Raw genomic sequence first — 22,934 nt, forward strand, 5'->3', positions numbered from 1 at the left:
GCGGCGGGAGCCGGCCGGAGGAGGAAGCCCGGGACGCGCCGCCGCCGCGCCAGGGCCCGCGCTGCCGCCGCAGCTGCTGGCTGCCGCCTGCCGCCGCCCGTGCGGCCCCCGCCGCTCCGCGACCCGGCCGACTGCGTGTTCGAAAGACCGGCCCGAGGGGTGAGTCACCGGCGGGAGAGCGAGCGGCCGCCCGCCGCCGCTGCCTGCCCCTGCGGCCGCGCATGCCGGGCGGCGGGAAGGTCACGGGCGGCCGGGTCCGGTCGGGCCCGGCCCGGCTCTCACCGGTGCCGCCTTCGCCTCACCGCGTCGCCGCGGCCGGGCCCCGGGCCGCCGCCGCGTCCTCGGCGGGGCCGGGAGCAGCCCGAGGCCTGCTGCTGCCCTCGCTGGGGCCCGGCGGCGCCCCGGGAGGCCCGGCGGGGCGGCCCTGCCCTGCCCCTTCTCTTCTGTGCGTCCGGCTCCGGTGGCCGCCCCGCCGGTCGCGGGGGCTGCGCGAGGGTAACGCCGAGCCCGTGAGCGGGAGCGGTTACTGTTGCCTGAGGGCTCGGGGAGAGGCGGGGGTGCTCGCGGTGCCCGAGCGTTCGCGGGAGCGGAGCGGCGGCCAGCACCGCTTCTCCTTCGGTTTCGTTTTTCTAAGGGGAGCGCTGGCACGCGGCAGGCAGGGCTGGAACCGAATGCGGCGGTAGCCGTACGGAGCTAGAGTTTGCCGTTCAACTAACTGTCCTCGTTTTCTCGGCAGTCTGGCTAGGAAATACGTGCTAAAATTCATGCGGGATAAGCAGGACTTTGTTTAGAAATCACGCTTAAATGTCTCTCCTGTTACAGCTTTTTCTTACAACCGGTATTCAGAGCAAGGATCGCCTGAGAAGTGGGCTTTTGCACTGGGGCTTTTTTGGAATCTTTTTTTCTTGTTCGCTGAATACATTTTATTTTAATATGTCAGGCTTAAGAGAATATGCAGTATCTGCTTGTTCTGTATTACTTGCTTAGATGCCTAACCAAGCAGGTAGGCACAGCAACAGTCTTGACTTTTTAGTTTCTAAACAGAGAATGTAGAGTTAAAAAAGCCAAAGTTGTTTTAGTGGTCTGCACTGAGATATAGCAGCAAACCATCGATGTCTTTTGGTTAGCATGTCATGGTACTTCTCCTGATTCCAGTCTGCCAAATCCTTGCAAACAGAATCTATGGTATGGCATGGCCTTGACTTGAAGGTGGGGTCGACATAGTGCAGCTGCCAGCCAAGTGAGGGGGAATTCAAGGGTATCTTGGCTGTAGGTAGTCCAGCTTTTCCCTGGCTGACTGCTCAGTTTGGAGACCAGCCAGGGAGCATTGGAAGCTGCCAAAGGAATTGCCACTGATTTTGCCCTTGCAGCAGGAAAACCGGGCAGTAAACGGGGAGAGCTTTAGGGAGAGCAGAAATCCCACCAGCTGAGGAGAAAGTAAATTGGGGAAGGAAAACCCTGATTTTATAAGTAATTTTTCAGTGGTTTAGGAAGAGGTTTTTTCTTCTCTACAGCCTGCTCCCTTAACTTGAAGGTGCTGTACTTCCTGGGTTTGGCTCATACAGCAGCCAGCCTTTTCCCTTGATAGCTGTGTGCCACATCCAGCATTTTCAGTTTTCCAGGGATATTAATAACTCAGAATATATTCTGCTAGCTGCAGGCTCCAGCTCTTAACCTTGTTTTACTCAAATATGAGTTGTCAGTCACTCCTTAATGTTGCAGTTGAGTGCCTTTCCTTTAAACTTCCTCTAAGGGAAAAGAACTCCCTGTTTAAATAATGTAGTTTTTGTCTCCATGACTTAGCATTCTTAAGTCAGTAACAGTCACAAAGCGTCAGTCTTAAAGGGAATGTAAACTTGGCACTGACATAAAGTAACCGTTATTGCTTTTATTAGGGTATTGTATAGCTGAAAGGAATGCAGATTTCTTGAGGGACAAGTGAAATCAGGACCTTTTGGCATGTAGTCAATCAAGAAGGAAGGCCTTAAATTGTTGCTGTCATTTCTTGTCTGCTTACTGAAAATGGAAATGAAACAATTGTTACACTTAGTGCTGCATGTTTTAATCTTACGCGATTTTATCTGTTGGGGTTGTGCTATTGAGGTATTTCATTATGACTTCATGGTAAGCTTTATGCCCATTGTGTGCCTGGGAAGTAGCTTTTAATAAAATGGTGTTTAAATATAAGGTAGATGTTTTCTCAATTTTAATTTGCTTGCTTTCTGTCCCTCCCTGCACTTTTTTTACATTTAGTGTTGAGAAGCAAAATGGTCCATGCTGAAACATTTTCACGTCCCCTGAGCCGGAATGAAGTGGTCGGATTAATTTTTCGTTTAACCATATTTGGTGCTGTAACATACTTTACCATTAAGTGGATGGTTGATGCCATTGATCCAACCAGAAAGCAAAAAGTAGAAGCTCAGAAACAGGTAGAATTTTATTCATAAATCTTTCTTTAAAATGCTGTTCTTGTTTGTTATTGTTCAAACAGAGAAATACGCTAACTGAAAACTAGACTTGCAATAACCAACAAAATAATTGTCAGATGTATGTGGAATAATAAAAAGCCATAGAATTGTTTTTTAGTAAAACTCAGGATCTAGGCGGTTAGTGTTTTCAGTGCTTAGATTTTATAACAAGTTAAAGTTTCTAGCTTGAAGTGGCAGAAAAACTGTTCAAAGTGGAGTGTGATGTTGTCTCTAATTATCTGCAAGTGTGTGGTCCCAGTGCCGTTTCTGCTTCTGACAACTTTGCTAAGCAGCAGTCCTGTTAAATAACGCTCTCATCAGTCTCTTTGTTGCTTTTTAAAACCTTGAGCAGAAATGACTTAATTCTTTGCTGCTTTTTGGCAACTTAATGGCAGAGGCAGGGACTGTAGTTGCTCATGTCAAAGAGGAACACTGCTGTCCAAATGCCTTTTTAAGAATAGCTTGCACTTTGTCCCCCTCTCTCTGTTCTTCCCGCAGCTCCAGTACCAGTCAAAATGGTCTGGAACGGGGAGGAAAAAAGTGAAAAGTCTCATTCCTTATGTTGAACTAGAATGACTCGTGGGGGTTAATGCTCTGGGAAAAGATTTGACTTTTGGTTTTGAAATGCACCTAAATGTTTCCTTTGCAAAGTATTTAAAGGAAATGTTGCAGCTTTTTTTTGTTTTTTGGATGACACAAATTTTACAGATTCAAACAGCAGTTTTGAGCCACCTAGTTCTTCTTTGGGTGGGTTTTCTTTTTTTAATGAAATCTTTAGTTAAAAAATTGGCTCCACTTTAAAAATCAGCTTTCACAAACTGTGCTAGTGCCAGCTGTTATATAAGAGGTTGCAATATCCCAAAACCATGTCATACTTAACCGCAGGTTTGAGTATAAAGAGAAACTGAATTGTGTAAGTGTGTTGACACAACAAATGACTTTTCCTTTTGAATTGGGAAAAAGAAAACATTGAATACATAGAAAAAAATGACTGGGTTCTGTGAATTACCTTTTTTTTCTTACAAATATACTGTCTCCTTGACACAGTGCCGTGGAGGTTTAGGGGGGTGGGGATGCTTTTTATAATAGCACAATTATATCTCCCTAATGGGAGTGTGTGTGTGTGTCTTATTTGCAGGGTTGTGAATGGAGGTAATTAAGCACGTAAAAGAACTCTATAGAGTTCTATTTAATAACAAGTTTCAGGCTTTTCACCTGAATCCTGTACAAAGTTTGTAAGGAAAAATGGGCTTTTTTTTTTTTTTTTTTGAAGTGTACCACATCTGTGTCAGCTTTGAAAACTCCTGTAGGGATTATGGAAATGATTTTGTGCTGAGGTTACCTGTGTGTCTGCAAACCTGTTCTGAACAGCAGACTGTGTTTTAATGTTTATATTGGTTGCTTTTCAGGTTGTAATGTATGGCTTGTGGTTTTAGGGGTAGGGGGACTGGTGTGACACTCTACTCGATGGGAACTAAGACGTATGATTTAGTTTCACTCAAATGACAAGAAGTCTTTAGGAAATAGCAGAACCTTCTACTGCGGAGAGATTTAACCTCTTTTCAGATGTGACTTACAGAGAAGCTGTTCAGAGTCCAAATAGCAGTACTTTAAAAACTAATTTTTTGATTAAGCATTCAATTTCTTTCTCTGATTTTCTTGTCGTTTTATTTCCCTCAGGCTGAAAAACTAATGAAGCAAATTGGAGTAAAAAATGTCAAGCTTACTGAATACGAAATGAGTATTGCTGCACATCTCGTAGACCCACTTAGCATGCATGTAAGAAACTGTTGTCTGTGTTTTTCGATGAAAGCATTTCAGACATGGAAGATCTTGATTTTGACTCTAGATGACATTATTTGTCATAGATGGTATCTATGGAAATACTTATAAAAAATTCTGTAATTTAAAACTAAAATTGCATTGTTGAGAGCAGAGTTTTTTTAATCACTTGCCTTTTTTATTTTTGAGGCCTTGCACTGCTTTTAAACTTGTGGATATTTTTTTGATGGCAGGGACTTTGATGATCATGTCTAATACTGTTTCTCCGTATTAGGTAACCTGGAATGATATTGCAGGCTTAGATGATGTTATTACAGATTTGAAAGACACTGTCATTTTGCCCATCAAGAAGAAATACTTGTTTGAGAATTCCAGGCTCTTACAGCCACCAAAAGGTAGGAAGGAAATGTTATGGATTTATATGTTGGTATTTAAAAAAACAAACAAAAAAGTTACAGTTCTCCAGAAAAGAAAGAGCAAGTGGGTTGCCAGTCCAAAATGCAACCGTTAGGACTGATGCCAGGGAAAACCCCTCAGGTTTTTCCTCTTCTCTTGCTGTGGAATCAAGTCCTAGTGAATAAGTTTCATCTTAATAATGAAGTGGTAATTGCTTTTCAGTTATTGATGTTACATTTTGGTGCACTAATCTATGTAGCCTGCATTTTTAATTGCCTAAATTGTCATGGGGTTGGTTTTTTTTCTTCTTTTACCTCATCTTGTCCTTTTGCAGAGGTGAGCTATAACTCTGCTGTACAGCTTTATACACTTGCTTAATCTTTCTGTGGTGTCTTGGAAAACACAAGTCATAAACATGAGACATCAATGTAAGCCAATCTTGCAGACATCTCTCGGTTCTAGTCCTTAGAAATTCCAGTCATTCAAGGAGACAGAAATCCCATTTTTCTTCTGGAGATGCCTTGATTTTCTCTGGAGTTGAGTTGCACGGTACTGAGGCAGTAAGAAAACCAGTGGGTGACAAACTTTCCAACAGTAAAACAGAAGTTGGACACTGTCTGCTGGAATGTTTACAGCCATATTTGGTGTTTGTTACTGCAAACAAGCAGAATTTGAACCTAAAATGTTGGACAAAATGCCAAAGTTTCTTTACTACTCTGATCCCTGGCATATTGTCTTCTGAATATTCTGTGAAAACTGCCTGTATCTGAGCATCTCGGTTTTGTGTACTAAGTGATGGAAAATGAAGTAGTTTTGTAACTGGTTTAGTTTTTCCAGGCTACTTTCTGTTTAAGTCACAAATTGAAACTGTCTGGGCAATTACTTCAATATAATGATCTAATAAGTTGAAGGAAAAAAATATTTTTTATTTATCTTTTTAAAGCAGACTTTCCACATAGGGCAAGATCCCCAGTTTTATTAGTGGCTTGCACTGTGTGTTAATTGGAAGTCATTGCTTCAGAGTAATTATGTTTGGGGTAGTCAGTCACATAAACAGAAAAAAAACCCACCTGGTAATTCTGTTTCAGGTTTGCTTGAGTTAATTTTTTTTTCTTGAAATTGTTTTCTTTATGACTATGTTGGGAAGAACACTACTGTGAATTTTTTCACTGTGGCAAGTTTAAAAATACGAGATGTCATATTTAATTGTGGGTAATTTGTTTAAAATGTTTGTAGATTCTGTGTTCTGTTTGGGTTTTTTTTTCCCTCCCCTCTCTGTGCTGTTTTATTAGCAAGGCTGAAATTGGCTATAAACAAGGTCTGTCAAATGCTTACAGAAAATAAATAGGGGTTTAGTTTCATGTAACCTTTATAGTCACAATAATAAGACAGCCATCTTTCAGACAGATATTTCCCTTGAATTTCATCATACCTGTTTTTAGATATTCTTAGCTTTAATTTTATAATAATAAGGATATCTGAAATAACTCTGTATTTGATTTGATGGAACGCTGTGTAACTTGATTTCTTACCTTTTAAAACTTGGCTAAAATACAAGCCTGGACGATACCAGGTCTGTCATACCAAAGCATGTTTTCTATACAGCGACCAGAGTTCTAACACTGTTACCTTTTCAGGAGTACTCCTCTATGGCCCTCCTGGTTGTGGCAAAACACTGATCGCCAAAGCTACGGCAAAGGAAGCAGGTTGTCGATTTATTAATCTACAGCCTTCAACACTGACAGACAAATGGTATGGAGAGTCTCAAAAACTGGCTGCTGCTGTCTTCTCCCTTGCTATAAAGCTCCAACCATCCATCATTTTTATTGATGAAATAGGTAAAAATCGTATCTTTTTTTTGAAAGTAACTATGGCAGAGTGACATGAAACTGTAAGTTCACACTGATGGGTAGATTAATCTGCTGTCATCTTTCCCTTAAAAAAGGTTATAATGGAAGAAGGTTTAGTAATATAAATAGTATTGTAAAGAAGTGGTGGCTTAGGAAAAATATTTCTTTGTGTTAGTGAAGGAAATTACAAGCAGAACAACTTGCTGCTTATTTTTGGTTTGGCAAAGGTGGTTCATGAGGAGGGCTTTTCTTCTGTCAAGGGAACTACTTATTCAGGAAACCCATCGCCTTCAGCGCTTCTGCCATGTGGGCATGTAGTGGAAAATAAAATACAGGTTTAGGAGAGCTTGAGAATAATAGTTTAATTTTATTGAAATTATAAAAAAATATTTAAATTATAAAAATATTTAATTATAGTAAAGAAGTAGGAGGACAGGAAATTCAGCTAGGGAGACAGTAAGGGTGTTGGTTGTTCAGCGCATTTTGGCTTGTCACGTTAGTGTTTAAGTCCGTGTGAATCTGAGCAGTTTAGTTAAAATTGCCCATTGCCTCGTGGCACTGGCGCTTCTTTGTGAGTTGTACAGTTTGAAGAAACAAAGCCTGATGAAGCTTTTACTCTTTGCACAGTTTATGCTGGGGCTACGTTCTTAAGATACTTTTTATCCTTTTTTTATAGGTGTGAAAAAGGTAGTGTTTTTCTAGCTGTTGGAAATTCTTTAGGCAATGACTAGTGGAGTTAGAGCTCTGCATAACTGAGTCTGTCCTGCAGCTAGCTGTTCTGTGCTTTGGTGTCTTCTAGTTTGCCAAAGTCTGAATGCTTCCGTCTCTGCTTGAGAAATTCAGGTGACAGATACACTTTCCATGTATTCAGGAAAGGGAAAATTTGGAGCACAAGATTTGGGACAATCTTGTGTGATGGGTGCATACTCATGTAATGTAATTTAAAAGATGTGCTTAAAAATAGCATGAGATTCCATTTTTCTATTCTTCATGGTAAGAAATATTTTTCATTTGTTGACAATGTTTATTAAAAAAAGTATTTCTAAGGTAGAGAATAGCTCAGGTCTGCACGTGAGAAATCAAACAGCGTAGTTTCTATGGCAGGATTGAAAGTAAACTGCTCTATCTGAATTCTTTAATACAGATTCCTTCTTACGAAGTCGATCGAGTTCTGACCATGAAGCTACAGCTATGATGAAAGCTCAGTTCATGAGTCTGTGGGATGGACTGGACACTGATTATAACTGCCAAGTAAGTACAGAGGAAGATGAGAAAAGTAATGTGATTCTTCCCTCTTGGTTGTTGTGCGTTGAGCCATTTGGGAAGAGCTTTCTTCTTGAGAAGACTGTTTTTGTGGGTATTTTAGTTTTAATTGAGGTGTTCTTTTCAGAAGTGTCTTAAGTCTTAATAATGTAGCTGTATATTTTGAGCTGCCAAAATTGGGAATTTTTTTTAAACTGTTTCAAAAAATATTTTGTCAACAATATTTTCTTCAGGTGAAATGAATCTTTGATTTCAGGGAAGGTACTGAAAGATTTAAGTATTCATCAGAGTTGCAGGTTAGTTGCTTTGTTTCCAGAAGAGCATTAGGCTGGTGTCAGACATGCACTAGACTCCAGAGTTAGTCTGAAAGGGTAGAGAAGTTGATGTTATCAAAAGACAAATTGTATTAAATGGAGCCATGCTTCCATCCTGTCATTCCTGTATTCTTCCGTCCCCCTCCCATACTCTCTAGAAGTACGGTATTTTGGAGGGGAAAAAATACAAAAGCTGCTGGTGTTGTAAAACCAACCAAACAAAAAACATTTATTAAATAAATGAATGTAGCATTGACAAAAGCCTGCTTGGTATGTTTCTGAACTGCAACCTGGAACTGCAGTTCTTTTTAAGGCCTTTGAAAAGGATATTTATTCTCAACTTCTAAAATCTTCAGCCTTTTTAGTTTGTATTTTTCTGTGAATGGGTTCTGATGCTCCGACCACCATTTGTTCTTTGTAAAAATCTGCTTTTCCTCCTCTCTCAAGCTTGTGCTAAAGATTTTTTCCAGTTGATTTCCTAAAAACTGATTAGAACACAGTGAATACATATACTGAGGAGCTTTAAAGCAGACTGCTTACCATTAATAAGAGGCCAATGGCTTGAAAACTTAACTGGAAGCTAATATGATCTTGAAAGCACACATTTCTTCCAGTGTTTGAATGTATTATCTTTTTTCCCAACATACTGACAACTTCCTGGAGCAAGTTGAATTGTTCGTTCCCTGCAGTAAGAAGATATGTGGTCTTACCCATCTCTTGAGTTCAGCATGCAGTCACTCTTCTCCTTTACTTGTATGGCTCTGCAGGGTAGGGAGCCACCAAAATGAAATGCAATGCAAAAAATTGGCTGGAGGCACTGCAGGGGTTGATTCAAGTTTCTGGGGAGTTTTTCAGCAGGAGTATTTTGTTTCAGTACTGTATCTCGGGCATCTCCCCGAGATGTCGTTGCAATTCAGGAAGTGTTTTTCAAGCGATGCTTTTGACACTTGCATTGTCTCGGGTTTTGACAGCCAGCTCACTGGGCTCTTCTGTTAACTACAAATGTTTTCTTGGGAGCTTTGGGTAGATTGTGTGATTCTCGTCAAACAAATTTCCTTTGAATAAGGATTGAATTTGGCTTTTGTTACGGTAACAAAAATTCCAAGTGCTAAGTGGAAATTGTAAATAAGTGTTACGATGAATGTTACGTGTTCCTCTGTTGATTGCACCTGAAAAGCATGTTGAGCTTTGGGCTAAACCTGCCAAGGATGTAGTCTTGAGGCTGGCAGGATCTTGGGGCGCGGTGCCTGGAAAACAGTGCTATGCTGCTTGAAGGGACCGTTCAAGTCTGGAAGCCCCATACAGCCACACTTCACGTCCGCAGAACCTGCAGCCAAAGCCGCGTTTGGGAAGGTTTCTCCGCCCCGGTGGCACAGAAGGAACAACTCTTTGGGTCCAGCGTTGGGCTTTGGCATAGACCCCGGGGAAGCGCAGCAGGGGTACGGTGATGCTTTTTTGCAGGAGTCAGCTAAGCCGAACATAACTTGTTTGGCACGCTGGCGAGCACAAGCGCTTGCAGGCATAGCGCTTTCTGGAAGGTGAGGACTGCTGGGGAGCCCTGACGAAGTGTGCCTTTGGGCTTTTTCTGTGCGTAGCAGTCGGCCACCGTGTAGTCAAGCCTCTAGGTGGCAGGGTGACTGCTCCGGGCCGCGCAGCCCAGCCTGGCCAGGGCTGCTGCAGCTGCCAGGGCTGGCTGCGGAACACTGACCCCAGACAAAAGGCCAGAAGCACGTCAGGAAACTGTATTGATAGGAGATTAATTTCCCAGACATTTTTCACTTTTGTGACTGGGTATTTACAATGTACATAACTTGGAATAACAAATGAGAAAACAAGACTGATGTGAATGGAAAGTAAACTTGCTCTTAAACTAATAACTGGAATACAGTCAAATGAGGTGAATATTCTTTTATTGAACTTGGCTTGTAAACACCTCATGCGCTGCTGTTACAGAATACCAGTGCATATAGTTTCTTGGCTGACTTTTAATGCTTTTTCCAATGCTTAAAAAAAAGAAACAACACTGTAATGCATTGGAAAGCTGCCAGTTTGGCTGTCCTGGTGAACTGATTGCCTTTCTTTTTTCAACACAGCACAAAAATGCCACATTTTTTAATACCTTATCAAAGCATCTCCTTTCAAGTTCCTTCTAGACCATAAGGAACTAAGAAGACATCACAAAGATAAGATATATATAGAGAGAGATATATAAGCACGAGTTTTGGGTTACTGCTTTGAGTTTGAACGCTCAAATCAGGCTCAGGAGACTTCAGACCAGTGTAAAATTTAATCTCTACCCAGATGGTACCCTGTGGTACCAGTGCTGTCTTTAGTTGCCTCTCCAGTTGCTGAAATCAGTACCAAGAAACTTTACGTAACTTCTTTCAATGTCGATGTTCTTGATAAAGTGTGAAGGAGTCAGATGTTTGATTTTGAAAGTCCAATATGGTGATGTTTTCAAAAGCTGGTTTCAGGCTGACTAGTTTTTTTCTGTTGTTGTATACAGGTAATAGTTATGGGAGCCACCAATCGTCCTCAGGATCTTGACTCTGCAATCATGAGAAGAATGCCAACCCGATTTCACATCAACCAACCTGTAAGTCATGCCAGGTTTGCCTGAACAGTGCACCTAGCAGCTGAGCTGCAGGCCTGTGCCTTATCGACCAGGAAGCGCCTGTCTCTGGATTTTTTACAAAGAAATGCTGCGTTATTTTGATCTGGGTTTAGTTTTTTAGAAGCTCATATATAATTTAGCTTTTAAGGTGAAGTTTCTCACAGAAGTCTTGAATCTTTGGGTCTTTTACCTGAAACAATACCATGTGCTCTTGAGAGCTTCCCACCTGTTTTCTTCATCTGTAAGAATGGAGTGAGTGGCTTAGACACTGCACACTGGAAAGAGCTTAGTTTTAATTTGAAAACAACCACAAAAAGTGACTGCACACCTTGCCTGCAGGGGAGAGTGGCACCAGGTCAGATAATGTCGAGAAGCAGGTACATATTGACTACCATTTATACCTTACAGATACACAGTACTTAGTTTTTAAGAAGAGGGAATGAAATCTGCCTATCAAAGCCTACATTCTGCTCAAGCCTTTCCACAGTCGGGCACAGCCAGCAATCTGAAAAACTGGTTTTATTTTGCTTGTGCTTTATGGCAAACGGGCAGTAATTAGGTCTTTATCAATTAGGCCAGCTGTCACAAGGTTACCCTTACTGTAAATTTTGCTATCGCCATCCTTTTCAAGGTATTTTAGTCACCTTTGAACACTTAGCGATATCACAACACGTTTTTGTATCGGTATTATGAAGAGTTCAGTCATGGTTGTTAGTATTCCCTTCTGGCTACAGAAATGCCCTTCATTATTCATTTTTTGCAGAAACTTAGAGACAAACTGGAGGAGTAAAACTCTTATTGATTGTGCAAGAGTAGTCATGTTCCCAGGCACATCTTGTTTGAACTGGCTTTCACTCCCGGTGGGCGGATACTTTTTGAAACAAAGCATTTGTAACCTACTTACTGCTTTTCTGCGATGCCTGTTCATAGGGTTTTATCAAGTTTTCCTTGAATTAGTAAGGAGCAAGAATGTGTATTTTGGTACTTTTATCATGTCTTTCTATCAAGAGCTGGTGTTAGAACGATGGATTACCCACGGGTAACAGTGCCTCAGGATATTACGGGGATTGGCTTCCTCTCTCAGGATCAGAACTACAACAGGAGGTGTCATTTGGGGCACGGACACGTGATTTTCCTTACCCCGCTACAGCCATATTATGAACTTAGAGCTTGGCCTTTGTTCTTGTCTGTGGTACTTTGCAGTACAACCAAGGTTGGTTCCAGCTTTTTTATTGAGGGCCAGTATAATTTATGTGCTGTGGATTGGAAGTGTGCACAAGTAGGATGACTGTAGAGTAGTTAAAGCCTTGCAGATCTTGTAACCAGGTTTGAGGTGAAAATGCCCAAAATTACTTATAAGAAATAATCTACAAGACAGAGGGAAGTTTGGGAGAAGTATTTTTTGAGACAGTGTCAACTGTTCAGCTGCTAGAGTATCTATGGGGTATTTCCCCCCCTTTTTAACAATGAAAGTGAATTTGGTAGGTTTGGTTTTGGGAGACGCTAAAACAAATCTCTTTGCTGCCTGTGTTCTACTTTGCTAGTAAGGATATGCTTAGGACTTAACTTTTTTTCAGTAACCTCATTACAGTATGTGATTTATATTGCTTAAAATTTCCCAAGCATCATCTGTAGAATTAAATTTATTTTTCTTTTTTAAAGCAGAACAGTTTATGCTTTTCATCTGATTTAGCAAAGTATTGAAAGCATCCTCTAGATCGAGAGTGTCAGCCCTCTGTTAAAGGTGATGGGAAATCTTTGGAGACAGCTGCTCTCACTTAGGGCAAAGTAAGACTAAATGTCAGTGCGTTTTCCCTTTCCCTGTAGTCAGTGTAAATGTATATGCTCAAATGTTTAGTTTCATGTGCTCCTGGAGTCAGAGTACCCTAGATCTTGTTTTGCCGAGTGATTTGCCATCAGATAGGTTTCCTTAGTGTGTATCACGTCTCCTGTTTGAGGGATCAGCTTGTGTGACTGAAGGCCTGCGGAGTGCAAAATTGAGATAGATGTTACATGTGTTTATTTTTGTAGTCCAGTAATTTTAATCTCTTTTGTTTAAGGCTCTGAAACAAAGGGAAGCTATCTTGAAGCTGATTTTGAAAAATGAAAATGTAAGTAAATTTCTATTTTAATGGTTAATTAGCTGTATTACTGTTCTCATGAGTGCAAGCTCTGGAGTTGTAGAAAGCATGTTTTATAATTGACTGTCTTGGAGTAAGGTAGGGATTATCTACCAGGGATCTTGGGAATCTTTTGTGGGTTTAGGTGTGGCGTTAAATCAGTAGAGTTGCTTACTGGTTTAAGCATGAGCCTCAGTCAAAGCAGCAGTCTTGGATTTTGTGGTGATTCACCATCTCTGAGGAAAATTAATTTCTCTGTCTCTGTTTTCCTATTATGTAACAAGATAATAAATTTATCTCTCTAAAGATGAAGGTGAATCGCGTTTGGAAATCACTTTGATCAGTGAAAGAAATTTCAAGACATTGTGAAGCAGGGACAAGAGATCCTGATTATTTTTTTTAACTCTGTAAAGTCTGTTGGCTTAAGTCAAGAAAGGAGCAATTACATTTTTTGACTGCTGCTTTTTGCACTTTGATCCATAGCTCATATTTCCTTTAGGGGAAAACTACTATAGATGTTGTTACTGATATTGTGTGGTGTTCGGGTTGCCATCTGCATTCCAAGATGAGGGGAAGGGATAGGTATGAGCACATCTGGTAGTGTCTTGACTATGGGGCCTATGCTATTGGAAGTTCCTGCCAAATTTAGTCTGAAGCACTAATTGTCTTGTAGTTAATGTTGCAAAGTGTCTCTGGGTTGACGTCTATCCTAATCAATATAAGTTATTAGTAAAACCAACTTACATTTTCTTGGGAGGCCTAAAAATCACAGCTCATCATTGCAAGTGGCTGAGCTATTGGGGAGGATGCTTTGCAAATTTTGGGTTGTTTGTACAGGGTTAGAATATAGGTTGGCTTTTTCACAAAATATTAGATACTGATGTGAAAATGGGACTGCTACAAAGTGGCAAAGGAGTTGTGTAGGAAGAGCTGACCTGTTTGCAGAAAATCTCAAACTAAAATGTCTCTTGCAAGTGGTGGTTTCAGACTCAAATTTCTCTTCAAGAGCTGTTAGGGAGCTATGCTAAATAGTAGACCTTTATACAGGCTCCCTGTATGTTTGCAGCCACCCAGCCCTTGCACACAAATGGACCCTGTGGCTTTTTTGCCTTGGCAGCTGGGCCTGGGAGTTGCAGCACCTTGGCCTTACGGCCTTCAGCAAAAACTAAATCAGCACCTGAATATGGACCTGGAAGAATGCAAGATGTATCGAGCATCTGGCAGTGAACCACAGCCACACAAACGGCGTTTGGCAGAGGGGCAGGGATTAACCTTTATTGGTTATCCCATTGGAGTAATAATTGGATCTCAAGCCCAGCTTATTTTTAGCCAGGGTGACAAACTTCCTGCCAGTCCTTCACGTGACAGGTGTAGTCATGCCCTCCATTTTCCTTGCCTGTCTTAAAATCTTGTTTTGTTTCTTTTTTCTCGCTCAAAGGGAAATCCTTGTTAATGCCTGCTATACAACGTGCCCGTTTTCTATTTATTCTTAGCCAGCTGTGCTGCTCCATTCAATTCTTGGTGGCCTTCAGCCCCATAATGAGCAGATACCTTGCAGATCCACAGCTGACTGTTACTGGCTTCAGTATTTGTGTGCAGGATCACACTTTTAAGCAAAGCACTTCAAGATAGTAAGGCTGTAGTGTCTGTATGAGGCACTTTGGTGTAAGCCAGCTGCCACTTTTGCCTTAATTTCCATGCTGGACAGCCAGATGGCTTGCTGCAGTCCTAAACCAGAGCACTGCGTGCTGAGTCATAGGTCAGGAAGCTGGAGCTTACGTAGAAGCTCAAGATAGGAGCCAACAGGACAGTGTGACTGTAACCCTTGTCCTTCAATAAAAGCAGGAGGAACAGCGGGGAATTGGAGGGGTGCTTGGTGGATGTTGATGCGTTCTTGGGTTATCCTGGGGAGTACATGGGTTGAAGGGGTAGCTGGAAGCAGCAGAGATTACATCTGGGGCTTTGCTTTCATCACCATGAAATAGTTTCCCTCCTGGAAGAAGTCATCCCATAGCTTCAACCTTTTATTAGACTAGTTTGGCTTTAACTTCTGAAAAGGAAATACTGATGCATTGGAAAATGTGCTGGAAGGGGCTGTTAGCAGAAATGCTGTAAATGGACTGAGTAACTGTGGGGTCTTGGCTGGAAAGAGTTCAGTCTGATCCAGTGCACGGAGTTAAACACATTATTTTGCCTCCAAGTTCCCCGTTTCATGGTTGTATAAAGTAGGAGCAGTTGTTCAGTAACTCAGCAGACAAGTGAGCTGCTGAGATAGTGAACAACTGCTTTTGAAGTTCTTACTCTGCACTGAAAGGTGGCAACAACAAAAGGTAAATGTGATGGGAGCTCTTTCCAGCCTTGCTGTGTAACTGATCAAAAGACGTGCTTATGAAAACAAGACTTAGTCATTCAAATAATGTTAAAAAAGGGCTGTGGCTGTGAAAGGAGACCCATTGGGTTGTGTTCTTTGTCTACAGATAAAAAGATGTATATAGGGTCTGATTGAGCCCCTTACCAAAAAAAGCAGTGCCGTTGCAGGAGGCTTGTGTGGGCATTTGGGATAAATGGGTCATTATTTCTGTGACCCAGTTTTTGCCATCCAGTAGGCTTCCAAAACCACACAGGAGCTTTGTCAGTGACATAATACACCAATGTGATGGTTTGCTTTTGGTTGCCTGTTCTTTTTTTTCATCAGCTACAGAGTTTTATGAGATGATGCATCAGTTTTATTTAATGAAATGAACTGCTTGGAGGGTTCAAAGTCTTAAGTTAATAAAACAATTTTCTTTTAGTTCTCAAAAAAAGGTCAAGACTGAGAAAGATCATCTTAGGGCAGGTAAAAATACTTGGAGGTGACTGTTTCTTGTCCTTGGTGAACAAAGTAAATGAACTTGAGAGTCCTTTTTTGTTTTTGGACAGGTGGACAGGCATGTGGATCTCCTAGAAGTTGCTAAAGAGACTGGCGGCTTCTCAGGCAGTGATCTGAAGGAAATGTGCCGGGATGCAGCACTCCTCTGTGTCAGGGAATATGTTAATTCTGCCAATGAGGAAGAAACGTATGTGTCTTTATTCTGTCTTTTATGGTAGCTGAATAGCAGTTGTGAATGCTTCTGGTGCTACACACTGTCCAATTAATAGTTTGTATCTTCTGATTTGAGTTACAAATTTCTAGGGGTTTAAAAAACTGTGCTGTGATTCACAGAAAGCAGGAGGTTCTCTTTTTTTCTCAACAAATTGCTACTATACAACAAAAAAACCCAACAAGTAAGTTACCTTTGTTCAATTTGACTGAAAGTAAGACTACTTGTTCTAAGGTGCCAAGCTTGAGGTGGCATGAACCACCACGTGGTATTACTGCGCTGCATTACCAGTTTAAATGCTGGTAACATTCTCGAACGTGCAGAACTCCGGTTGCTGTGCTGTTCCTCTGATTATCTCCCGTGCTTGCAGGTCATGCAGGTGTGGACAGGGGCATGTTTCCACTGTAACGCTGGGTCCGTGTCAGCTGCTGTTTGCAGTGATTTATTTCTCGTTGTTTGAATAACTGTTACACAGCACCTGAATCGTTACCTTGCTTTTTTTCTTTCTTTCTTTTAAAGCCATGACGAAGATGAAATTCGGCCTGTGCAGCAGCAGGATCTCCACAGGGCAATTGAGAAGATGAGAAAATCAAAGGATGCCACACTGCAGAATGTTTTGATGCATGTTAGTTTAGATTAAGACAAATTGTGTGTTTGCAGTTTCTGATGTGATTTAGTTTGACTTCTGTAATCAGTTAGCAAAAACAAGGTCGGGGGTGGGAGCGGGGATGTTCCTTGAATAAGGGAGTTCTGTTTCTGGAATTGTTTTTATACAACAAATTCTAAGTTATTGAAATTGTCATGCACAACTAAAGCATAACAGTAGATCATGAAGTGGAACAATTATAGCCCAGACCAAGAGCAACTGCCTGTGTCTTGTCCCATAATCAATACACTGTGTAGCCTTAAAGCAGGTTCTGACGTGGTGCATGGGTTCAGCAGGTCACCGGTGTGGAGGGGAGACAATCCATTACCAGTGTGTGTATATATGTACGAGCGTGTGTGTATGTATTAAATGTATATATCCACACATTTTTTTATATATATAGACATAATCTGTAGATAACTTGAGTATGGAAAAGCTTTTCTACTTACTGAATCAAACCAAATCAGAAGACGTATAGATTAAAGACTTGTCGATACTCAATTCACATTTACTTCTTCCTTTTAGCAGCAAATGGTGAAGATAGAAATTCTGCTTCTAGAATAACTTCCAGGCAAAATTTGAAATGTTACTGATTTTCCCTTCACATGACCACTTGAAATCTGGTGCCATTTAGTAAAGATAGTAAACTACTGTAAAAATGTTTGAATACTCTTCATTTTGTATGAACTCTGCTTTTTGAGGCTTTTAAAATGAATGCTGGTTTTATTTTTATTTTTCCCTCGATGTGAGTAGTTAGAGTAGGTTCTTAACTGGTCTTTCATGAAGCCCTACATATTATAAGGTCTCCGAAACTGCGGCTTTCTGATCTATTATGCATTGTAACGAGGGTTTGCTGCTATTTTTAATCTCCTCTGGAAGACCCACTGCTGCACTGTGACATTGTACCATGAAGCGTCATATGCATAGCTCTGAGGCATGGGGGGATGTTTTGTGATGTTTTGCTCTGTCACATGCTCTGATTGCAAAGGTGAAGAGATGGGAATAGGTTTTAGGTTTATAAATGTGATTTAGCAAAGTTCTGCTGTACTGGCTGGTAAGAGTTTTAGTAAATTCATGTAACGTTACAGAGTGATAAAGGCAAGGGGTTAAAAGTGTAAGTGGCAAAAGTGTTTCGGTAGAGTTATTGTTGGTAGGTTTTCAATAACTTGATTTTTCTTCTTATAATAATAATATGAATTGTGCACTAATTCAAGACAAATGTAATCGGTATTGTTCAGACCCACGGGGTGGTACGCTGTGTCACGGTTCTGCTAGCTATCGAGGGAAGGCAAGCGCTGAAAGCCAGATAATGTAACGTGAAAGGCACTGCAAAGTGAAATACAGACAGCTGGAGCCAGCTGTCCTGCAGTATTGGGTGCTGATGACCATTTGCATTAAGCACAGTGTTCTCGCTGGTGTCCTCTCTGGCACACCGGTTGTGTAATGCACCAGGCGTAGCAGGTCTTAGTTTGGCCCAATTTAATCTCCTTGGGTACTGAACATGGGGTTTTTAAAAACAGTTTAATAATTACTTTGCTTTTTGATACGGAGAAAGAAGTCTATGGTAAATGCGTATTGCTGTAACACAAAGACATAGGAAATTAGGCATGCCAGAAATACTGGGCTGTGGAAATCTAAAAAGTCTGGGATAATGGAATGCCAGTGCCACAAGTCAGGGCAGAAGGCAGGGATGTGTGCCAGTGCTAGCTCTGGGAGAGCCCGAGTTCAAGGATTAGCCCTTAAAAGTAAACATGCAAATAGTGCTGCTGACTGGAAGCTGGTTTCTCGGAAGGTTTGGGTTATGCACATGCTGGATGAGGTTCTCCGGCTATTCAGTTTGTTTTCAGTGCCTACTCTGAAGTTCTCCCAGCCCCTCTCGGTAGTTGTTACACCTGAGAAATGCCAGGCTGGTGCGATGATGGGGCTCATCCTGCCACCTCCCTTTTTCGAGTGTGCTTCCTACTTGGTAAAGATGCAGCACAGGCAGCTGAAGAATGCAGTCTCAATTGGGTTTAACAGAGTGGCTCTGAAGTGTGCTCTCAAGGGAGTTTAAGTGTCAAACTGAGGGCAGGGAACACGAACAAAGCCTTGGATGTTTGCAGGTATCAGGGCCAGTCTATCGCCAGCTGAGCTCCGATCTCCTTTTTGTGTGTGTCTCCCAAAACCTGGCTGTTTGCGTGCGAGCTGGATCTTGCCTTTACCTTGTGCCTGTAGCGCGTCACTGCAGGCTTAGGGGCTGATTTGGAGAGGCACACGGGGCTATTTCTCATTGCCCTGAGGACAGTTACTTCAGCTGGAGTGTAATTCCCACTTTTCAAAGGACTTTTCCATACTGGTCTACTTTTGCTGCCGCTTTGGGAGTCCTTGTCGAAGCCCGGACCCTTCAGGCAGCTTGCCAGAAAGGCTGGGCAAGTGGCATAGTTTGTCACGCAGGAACGCGGCCACGTTTGTTGCATGTCTCCAGTGGTTTGGTTTGGGCTCCTCAGCATCTGCTCCTGCCTTGCCGTAGGGTGGGGGCAAGCCCAGCCCCTCTCCTGCAGCTCCAGGGCCAGCTGCTCAAAGTGAGGAGCATCGTTCAGAGCTGTGGGCTGGGGCAGGTACTGAGCTCCGCGCTGTAGCGCAAAGTTCTATGTGAAACGGTCTTCCATGGGGTTTAAAGGTTGAATCCTCTGGTAGGAAGAGGCACAGACATTCCCAGCAGGCAAAGAATTTGTTTAGAACCTGTTCAACCATAGCAGCCAGGGGTAGGCAATGTGTACAGTACAGGCCGTACTTAAATTTTCCCGGGGCTGTAAAGTGGCTCATCTTGCCAGTCCAATACTGCAGCGCAAACAGAAACCTTTGGAGTACTCTTAAGTAACAGGTGAATAAATGTGTCGTTTGTTTGCTCTGTGTTTTTTGTTGATCTGTTTTCTGTAACCTTCACCAGCGTGTCCATGTTTGGTTTCTGTAAATACAGCGCTTTTTTTATTTGAGACTGGCTTGGACAAGGGCATCTTTTCCCTGGCTGGTGCTTGGGAGCCTGGGGCTGCGGGCACCGCTCTGAATGAGCAGGGTGCCGGGAGCCCCAGCCAGGGGAGCCAAAGACGCTGCCCGTGTCCCGCAGCCAGCACCCAGCCCTGCACTGGGGCAGGCACAGGCCAGCAGCGAAGAGCCACCATCCCCACCACGCAGGAACCGGCAGGGCTCTCCCTTTGTCTCTCCCCAAGCTGGGACGTGCGGGATGCCGCATCACCCCACCTTCTGGCTGCTGGAACCCTGTGGAAATGGGTTTATGTGCTGGTTGAACAGCACAGGGGCATAGTGAAGCAGCAGACAGCCCAGTTTTATGTTCGTTCAGTGTGAGTTGTTAACACTGTACAGCTCGGACAGCAAAAAGGGAAATGAGATGAGGTTTCCCAAAGGAAATGGGCTCCACGGGCAGCCTTGCTGCTGGCTGGTCCGGCCATCGCCCTACCTGAGGAGCTGGGTGTGCAAGACTGGAACATGCCGGGGGGCTCCTGCCATTATGGACCGGTCACTGCCCCAGGTGAAGTATGCATTCTAATCTTCCCCCAAAAAATTAGAGTGAGTTACACAAATATTTATTTGTACTAAAAGTGAGTATTTTGTAGCAGAGTATCAAGTTCAGAATATATTAAATCATAAGATGCATCAGTTGAGGTACAAATTCCAGTCTCATGTCTTTAATAAATATACTATAAAAAAAACCTAGTCCATATACCCTATCTTAATCGGAGGTAATCGGTACACTATGCTATTTTTGAAAGGATAATATAAGTTACGTGTTTTGCTGTAACCATTTTGATTTACTGTGGTTGGCTTTTTTTTAACTGATTATTTTATGATGAACAGCAATAGCAATATTTTACTACTTTAAAATGACAAATATTGTGGTCATAAATGGGAGTATTGCTTTTGTCTTGCAGGTCCCTGCCAGAGGGCCCATGAGTGAAAGGCACGGGTGCTAGTGTGCTTTCAGCTACAGACGTGGGTGTTGCAGCATTTTTCTTGAGGTATAATGCAGCTTTGGGTTCCTTGCTCCAAATACTTTAAAAAATTACCCAAAACCACCCCAAGACAGGTAACAAAAAAGACTTTTTGCAGAAGTACTCCCAGTCACATGTAGTCTCGGACACTATACCATGGCCACAGCAAAACAGGTTTTAGCTTGCGATGTAACTCGCTATCCTAAGTTACGAGCAGAAGCGTGATTGTACTGAGCATAGATCCGTTTGTAATTAAAACCAAAGTACAAGAAGAGGAGAGCGCTATTTCCGTTTCATTAGAAACACATTGTAACCGGTCCTGGGGCACCTACTAAAAAAAGGGGCAAGTACAAAAATAATCAGTTCAGGTTGTTGCAATAACTAAGTGCACAGCTGTTTTCCCCCCCTCCAAAAAAAAAAAAAAACCACCCCACCCCTGCTCACGATGGCTGTGGAGGGGGCACGCTCTTTGCCCCCCTGGCACAGCGGGGCTGCAGGATCAGCCCTTTCCCTGGGAAGGGCCGCGCTGAGCGCAGGCGGGACGCGGAGGGGCAGGCAGGCAGCTGCGGGGCTCCCAGCCATGCAGGGCATCGCGCTCGGGCCTCAACGACCACCACGACGTGCACTGGTGCCAGCGGGACGTGCTCAGGGTGAGATGCGGATGGGGCCAGGTAAAGCTTTGGAGTTGAGTCACACTGCTCAGACCCACTGGAGGGGAGGTCACTGCAAGAGCTGCAAGTCAGCAGAAAAGCCTCACACGCAGCAGCAAAGTCCATGTTGGGGGCAGGGGATGGGGAGAAGGTACGGTCTGCAGTAACTTTCCACTAGCCAGAGCTGGGAGCAGCACCAGCCACCCGCGCTCGGCTCAGCACTGTCACCCCTTGCACAGCAGCACCCCACAGATACAAAGTAAAAGCAGGCCACCTGTACCCACACCGGGCTGGGGGTACAGATGAGGGCAAGCGCTTGAGCCATCTCTTGCCTGGTTTACTGGCAAGACCCTCCTCACACTGTGCTTTTGCCGTTTTGCCTTTAATTCACCTTTCAGATGGGAGAAGCACGGGCAGAGGACAGGGGATCCAATCCTGCCAGCTGGGAGGATACTCACAAAAGCATGTAAACAGCATCCCCAATTTTTGTATGCTGCCCTGAGCCTTCTCAGAGATCTCCTGCATTTTACGATGCCTCCCAGGGGAGGTTCCCCCACCCATGGACCCACCAGGCTGTGAGCACAGGGGTCATCACTGCACGGTCCCCACACAAAGCTGAACTTGGAGCACCAGTAACGCCCAGCCCAGGTTTTGTTTTGACCAGAGAGGTCAAGCAGGAGGAACCAAGGAAGGACAGTGAGCAGTTGTCTCGGCCACAAGGAACTGGTGACGATCAAGGCTGATTTAAAAAAATCCTAAAAAAAAGGGCATTAAAAAAATCCTGCGGTTTGTTAGCAAAAATTGTTCAAGGCACAACCTGGAGGGCAGTGACTGGATCTGAGCATCGAATGCCCGTCTCCCCCTCTCACCCTGGCAGCAGCAACTGCTCCTCGCTTCAGCGGCTGCTCCTGCCTCTGCCCAGCACCGAGCGAGGGGCAGAGGAAAGGCACTTCTTCATTTCTGAAAGAACAGACACATTTTTATCCTGGTGCCGAGGTCCCAGCTCTGCACCAAGGGCCACTGTGCGGCCCTGGTGGCACCACAATGATCCAGCTGGCCTGTCCAGAGGCCGTGGTGGGCTTCCCGCAGCTATGCTCAGCAGGGAATGAAGGGCCCGCTGCCCCTCCCTTCTAGCTCTAGCATCCCATCTAGGGATGCTCCCAGCAGCTTCAAGGGGACAAGGACCAGGCTCAAAGTACTTCTGATTAGTAAAAAACATTCTGACCCAGGCAGGGAAATCCCACAGTCAGAGCACTGGAAATGCCAAGTAATTGATCTGTGTCATAGGGAATCAATCAATTATTGCTCACTCTTAATACAAGTTATTTCTAGGGAGTAGGAGTAGTGTTAATTCTTTTTTTCCAGCGACTGGTAGTACTCAGTTAAGACTTTCCAAGCTTTGGGGGCCATGAAGCCATCTGGTGGGTTTTCACCTTCACGAGCAAGCTTCCTCATGCGTGTTCCTGAGATGAAGTCAAAATCGTTGTGCCTGCACAAAACAGAGACAGGGGTGAAATCAGCACAACTGCCCTGAGCAGCTCTGAGACCCCCAGCGCAGCTCTTCTGCCGTGCCAAGTGCATGGTCAGAAACCTCCTGGCACCAGCAGCACCCGTCTGCAGCTTCACACCTCACACCCAGCTTCACGGGTTTACAGTTGGCAGCAATGGGGTTCTTCTTTCCAGTGGAGCTGGAGGTGAACATAACACGCTTCTCCAGCTGCAAAAGGCTGTATTTCTACTGCCACTTAGTTCCTAAACTGTG

The 22,934-nt window shown here is 43.4% G+C and overlaps 2 protein-coding genes across 10 annotated transcripts in view; one reads left to right on the forward strand and one right to left on the reverse strand.

Moving 5' to 3' along the window:
• Positions 1-20,602, forward strand: ATAD1 (ATPase family AAA domain containing 1). 3 transcript variants are annotated; one of them, XM_056352905.1, is made up of 11 exons: positions 2-159; positions 2,254-2,429; positions 4,149-4,247; positions 4,525-4,645; positions 6,284-6,484; positions 7,641-7,747; positions 10,580-10,669; positions 12,748-12,798; positions 15,727-15,863; positions 16,407-16,512; positions 20,463-20,593. In XM_056352905.1, the coding sequence occupies exons 2-11, from the start codon at positions 2,268-2,270 to the stop codon at positions 20,502-20,504; spliced, it is 1,116 nt and encodes a 371-aa protein (XP_056208880.1). In that variant the 5' UTR covers positions 2-159; positions 2,254-2,267; the 3' UTR covers positions 20,505-20,593. The 3 variants fall into 3 exon arrangements, with proteins under 3 accessions (XP_056208883.1, XP_056208880.1, XP_056208882.1); XM_056352908.1 differs by lacking the exon at positions 12,748-12,798 and having other exon boundaries at positions 1-159; positions 20,463-20,602; XM_056352907.1 differs by lacking the exon at positions 20,463-20,593 and having other exon boundaries at positions 16,407-17,194.
• PAPSS2 (3'-phosphoadenosine 5'-phosphosulfate synthase 2) overlaps positions 20,102-22,934 on the reverse strand; it is a 48,862-nt gene continuing 46,029 nt past the window's right edge. For all 7 annotated transcript variants that reach the window (XM_056352898.1, XM_056352897.1, XM_056352903.1 and 4 more), the window contains one exon: positions 20,102-22,661. In XM_056352898.1, coding sequence (XP_056208873.1) covers positions 22,520-22,661 — 142 coding nt within the window. In that variant the 3' untranslated portion in view covers positions 20,102-22,519. The remainder of the gene's footprint in view (positions 22,662-22,934) is intronic.

The sequence above is a fragment of the Falco biarmicus genome, chromosome 9, assembly GCF_023638135.1.
Source record: "Falco biarmicus isolate bFalBia1 chromosome 9, bFalBia1.pri, whole genome shotgun sequence".
Classification (NCBI taxonomy): Eukaryota; Metazoa; Chordata; class Aves; order Falconiformes; family Falconidae; genus Falco; species Falco biarmicus.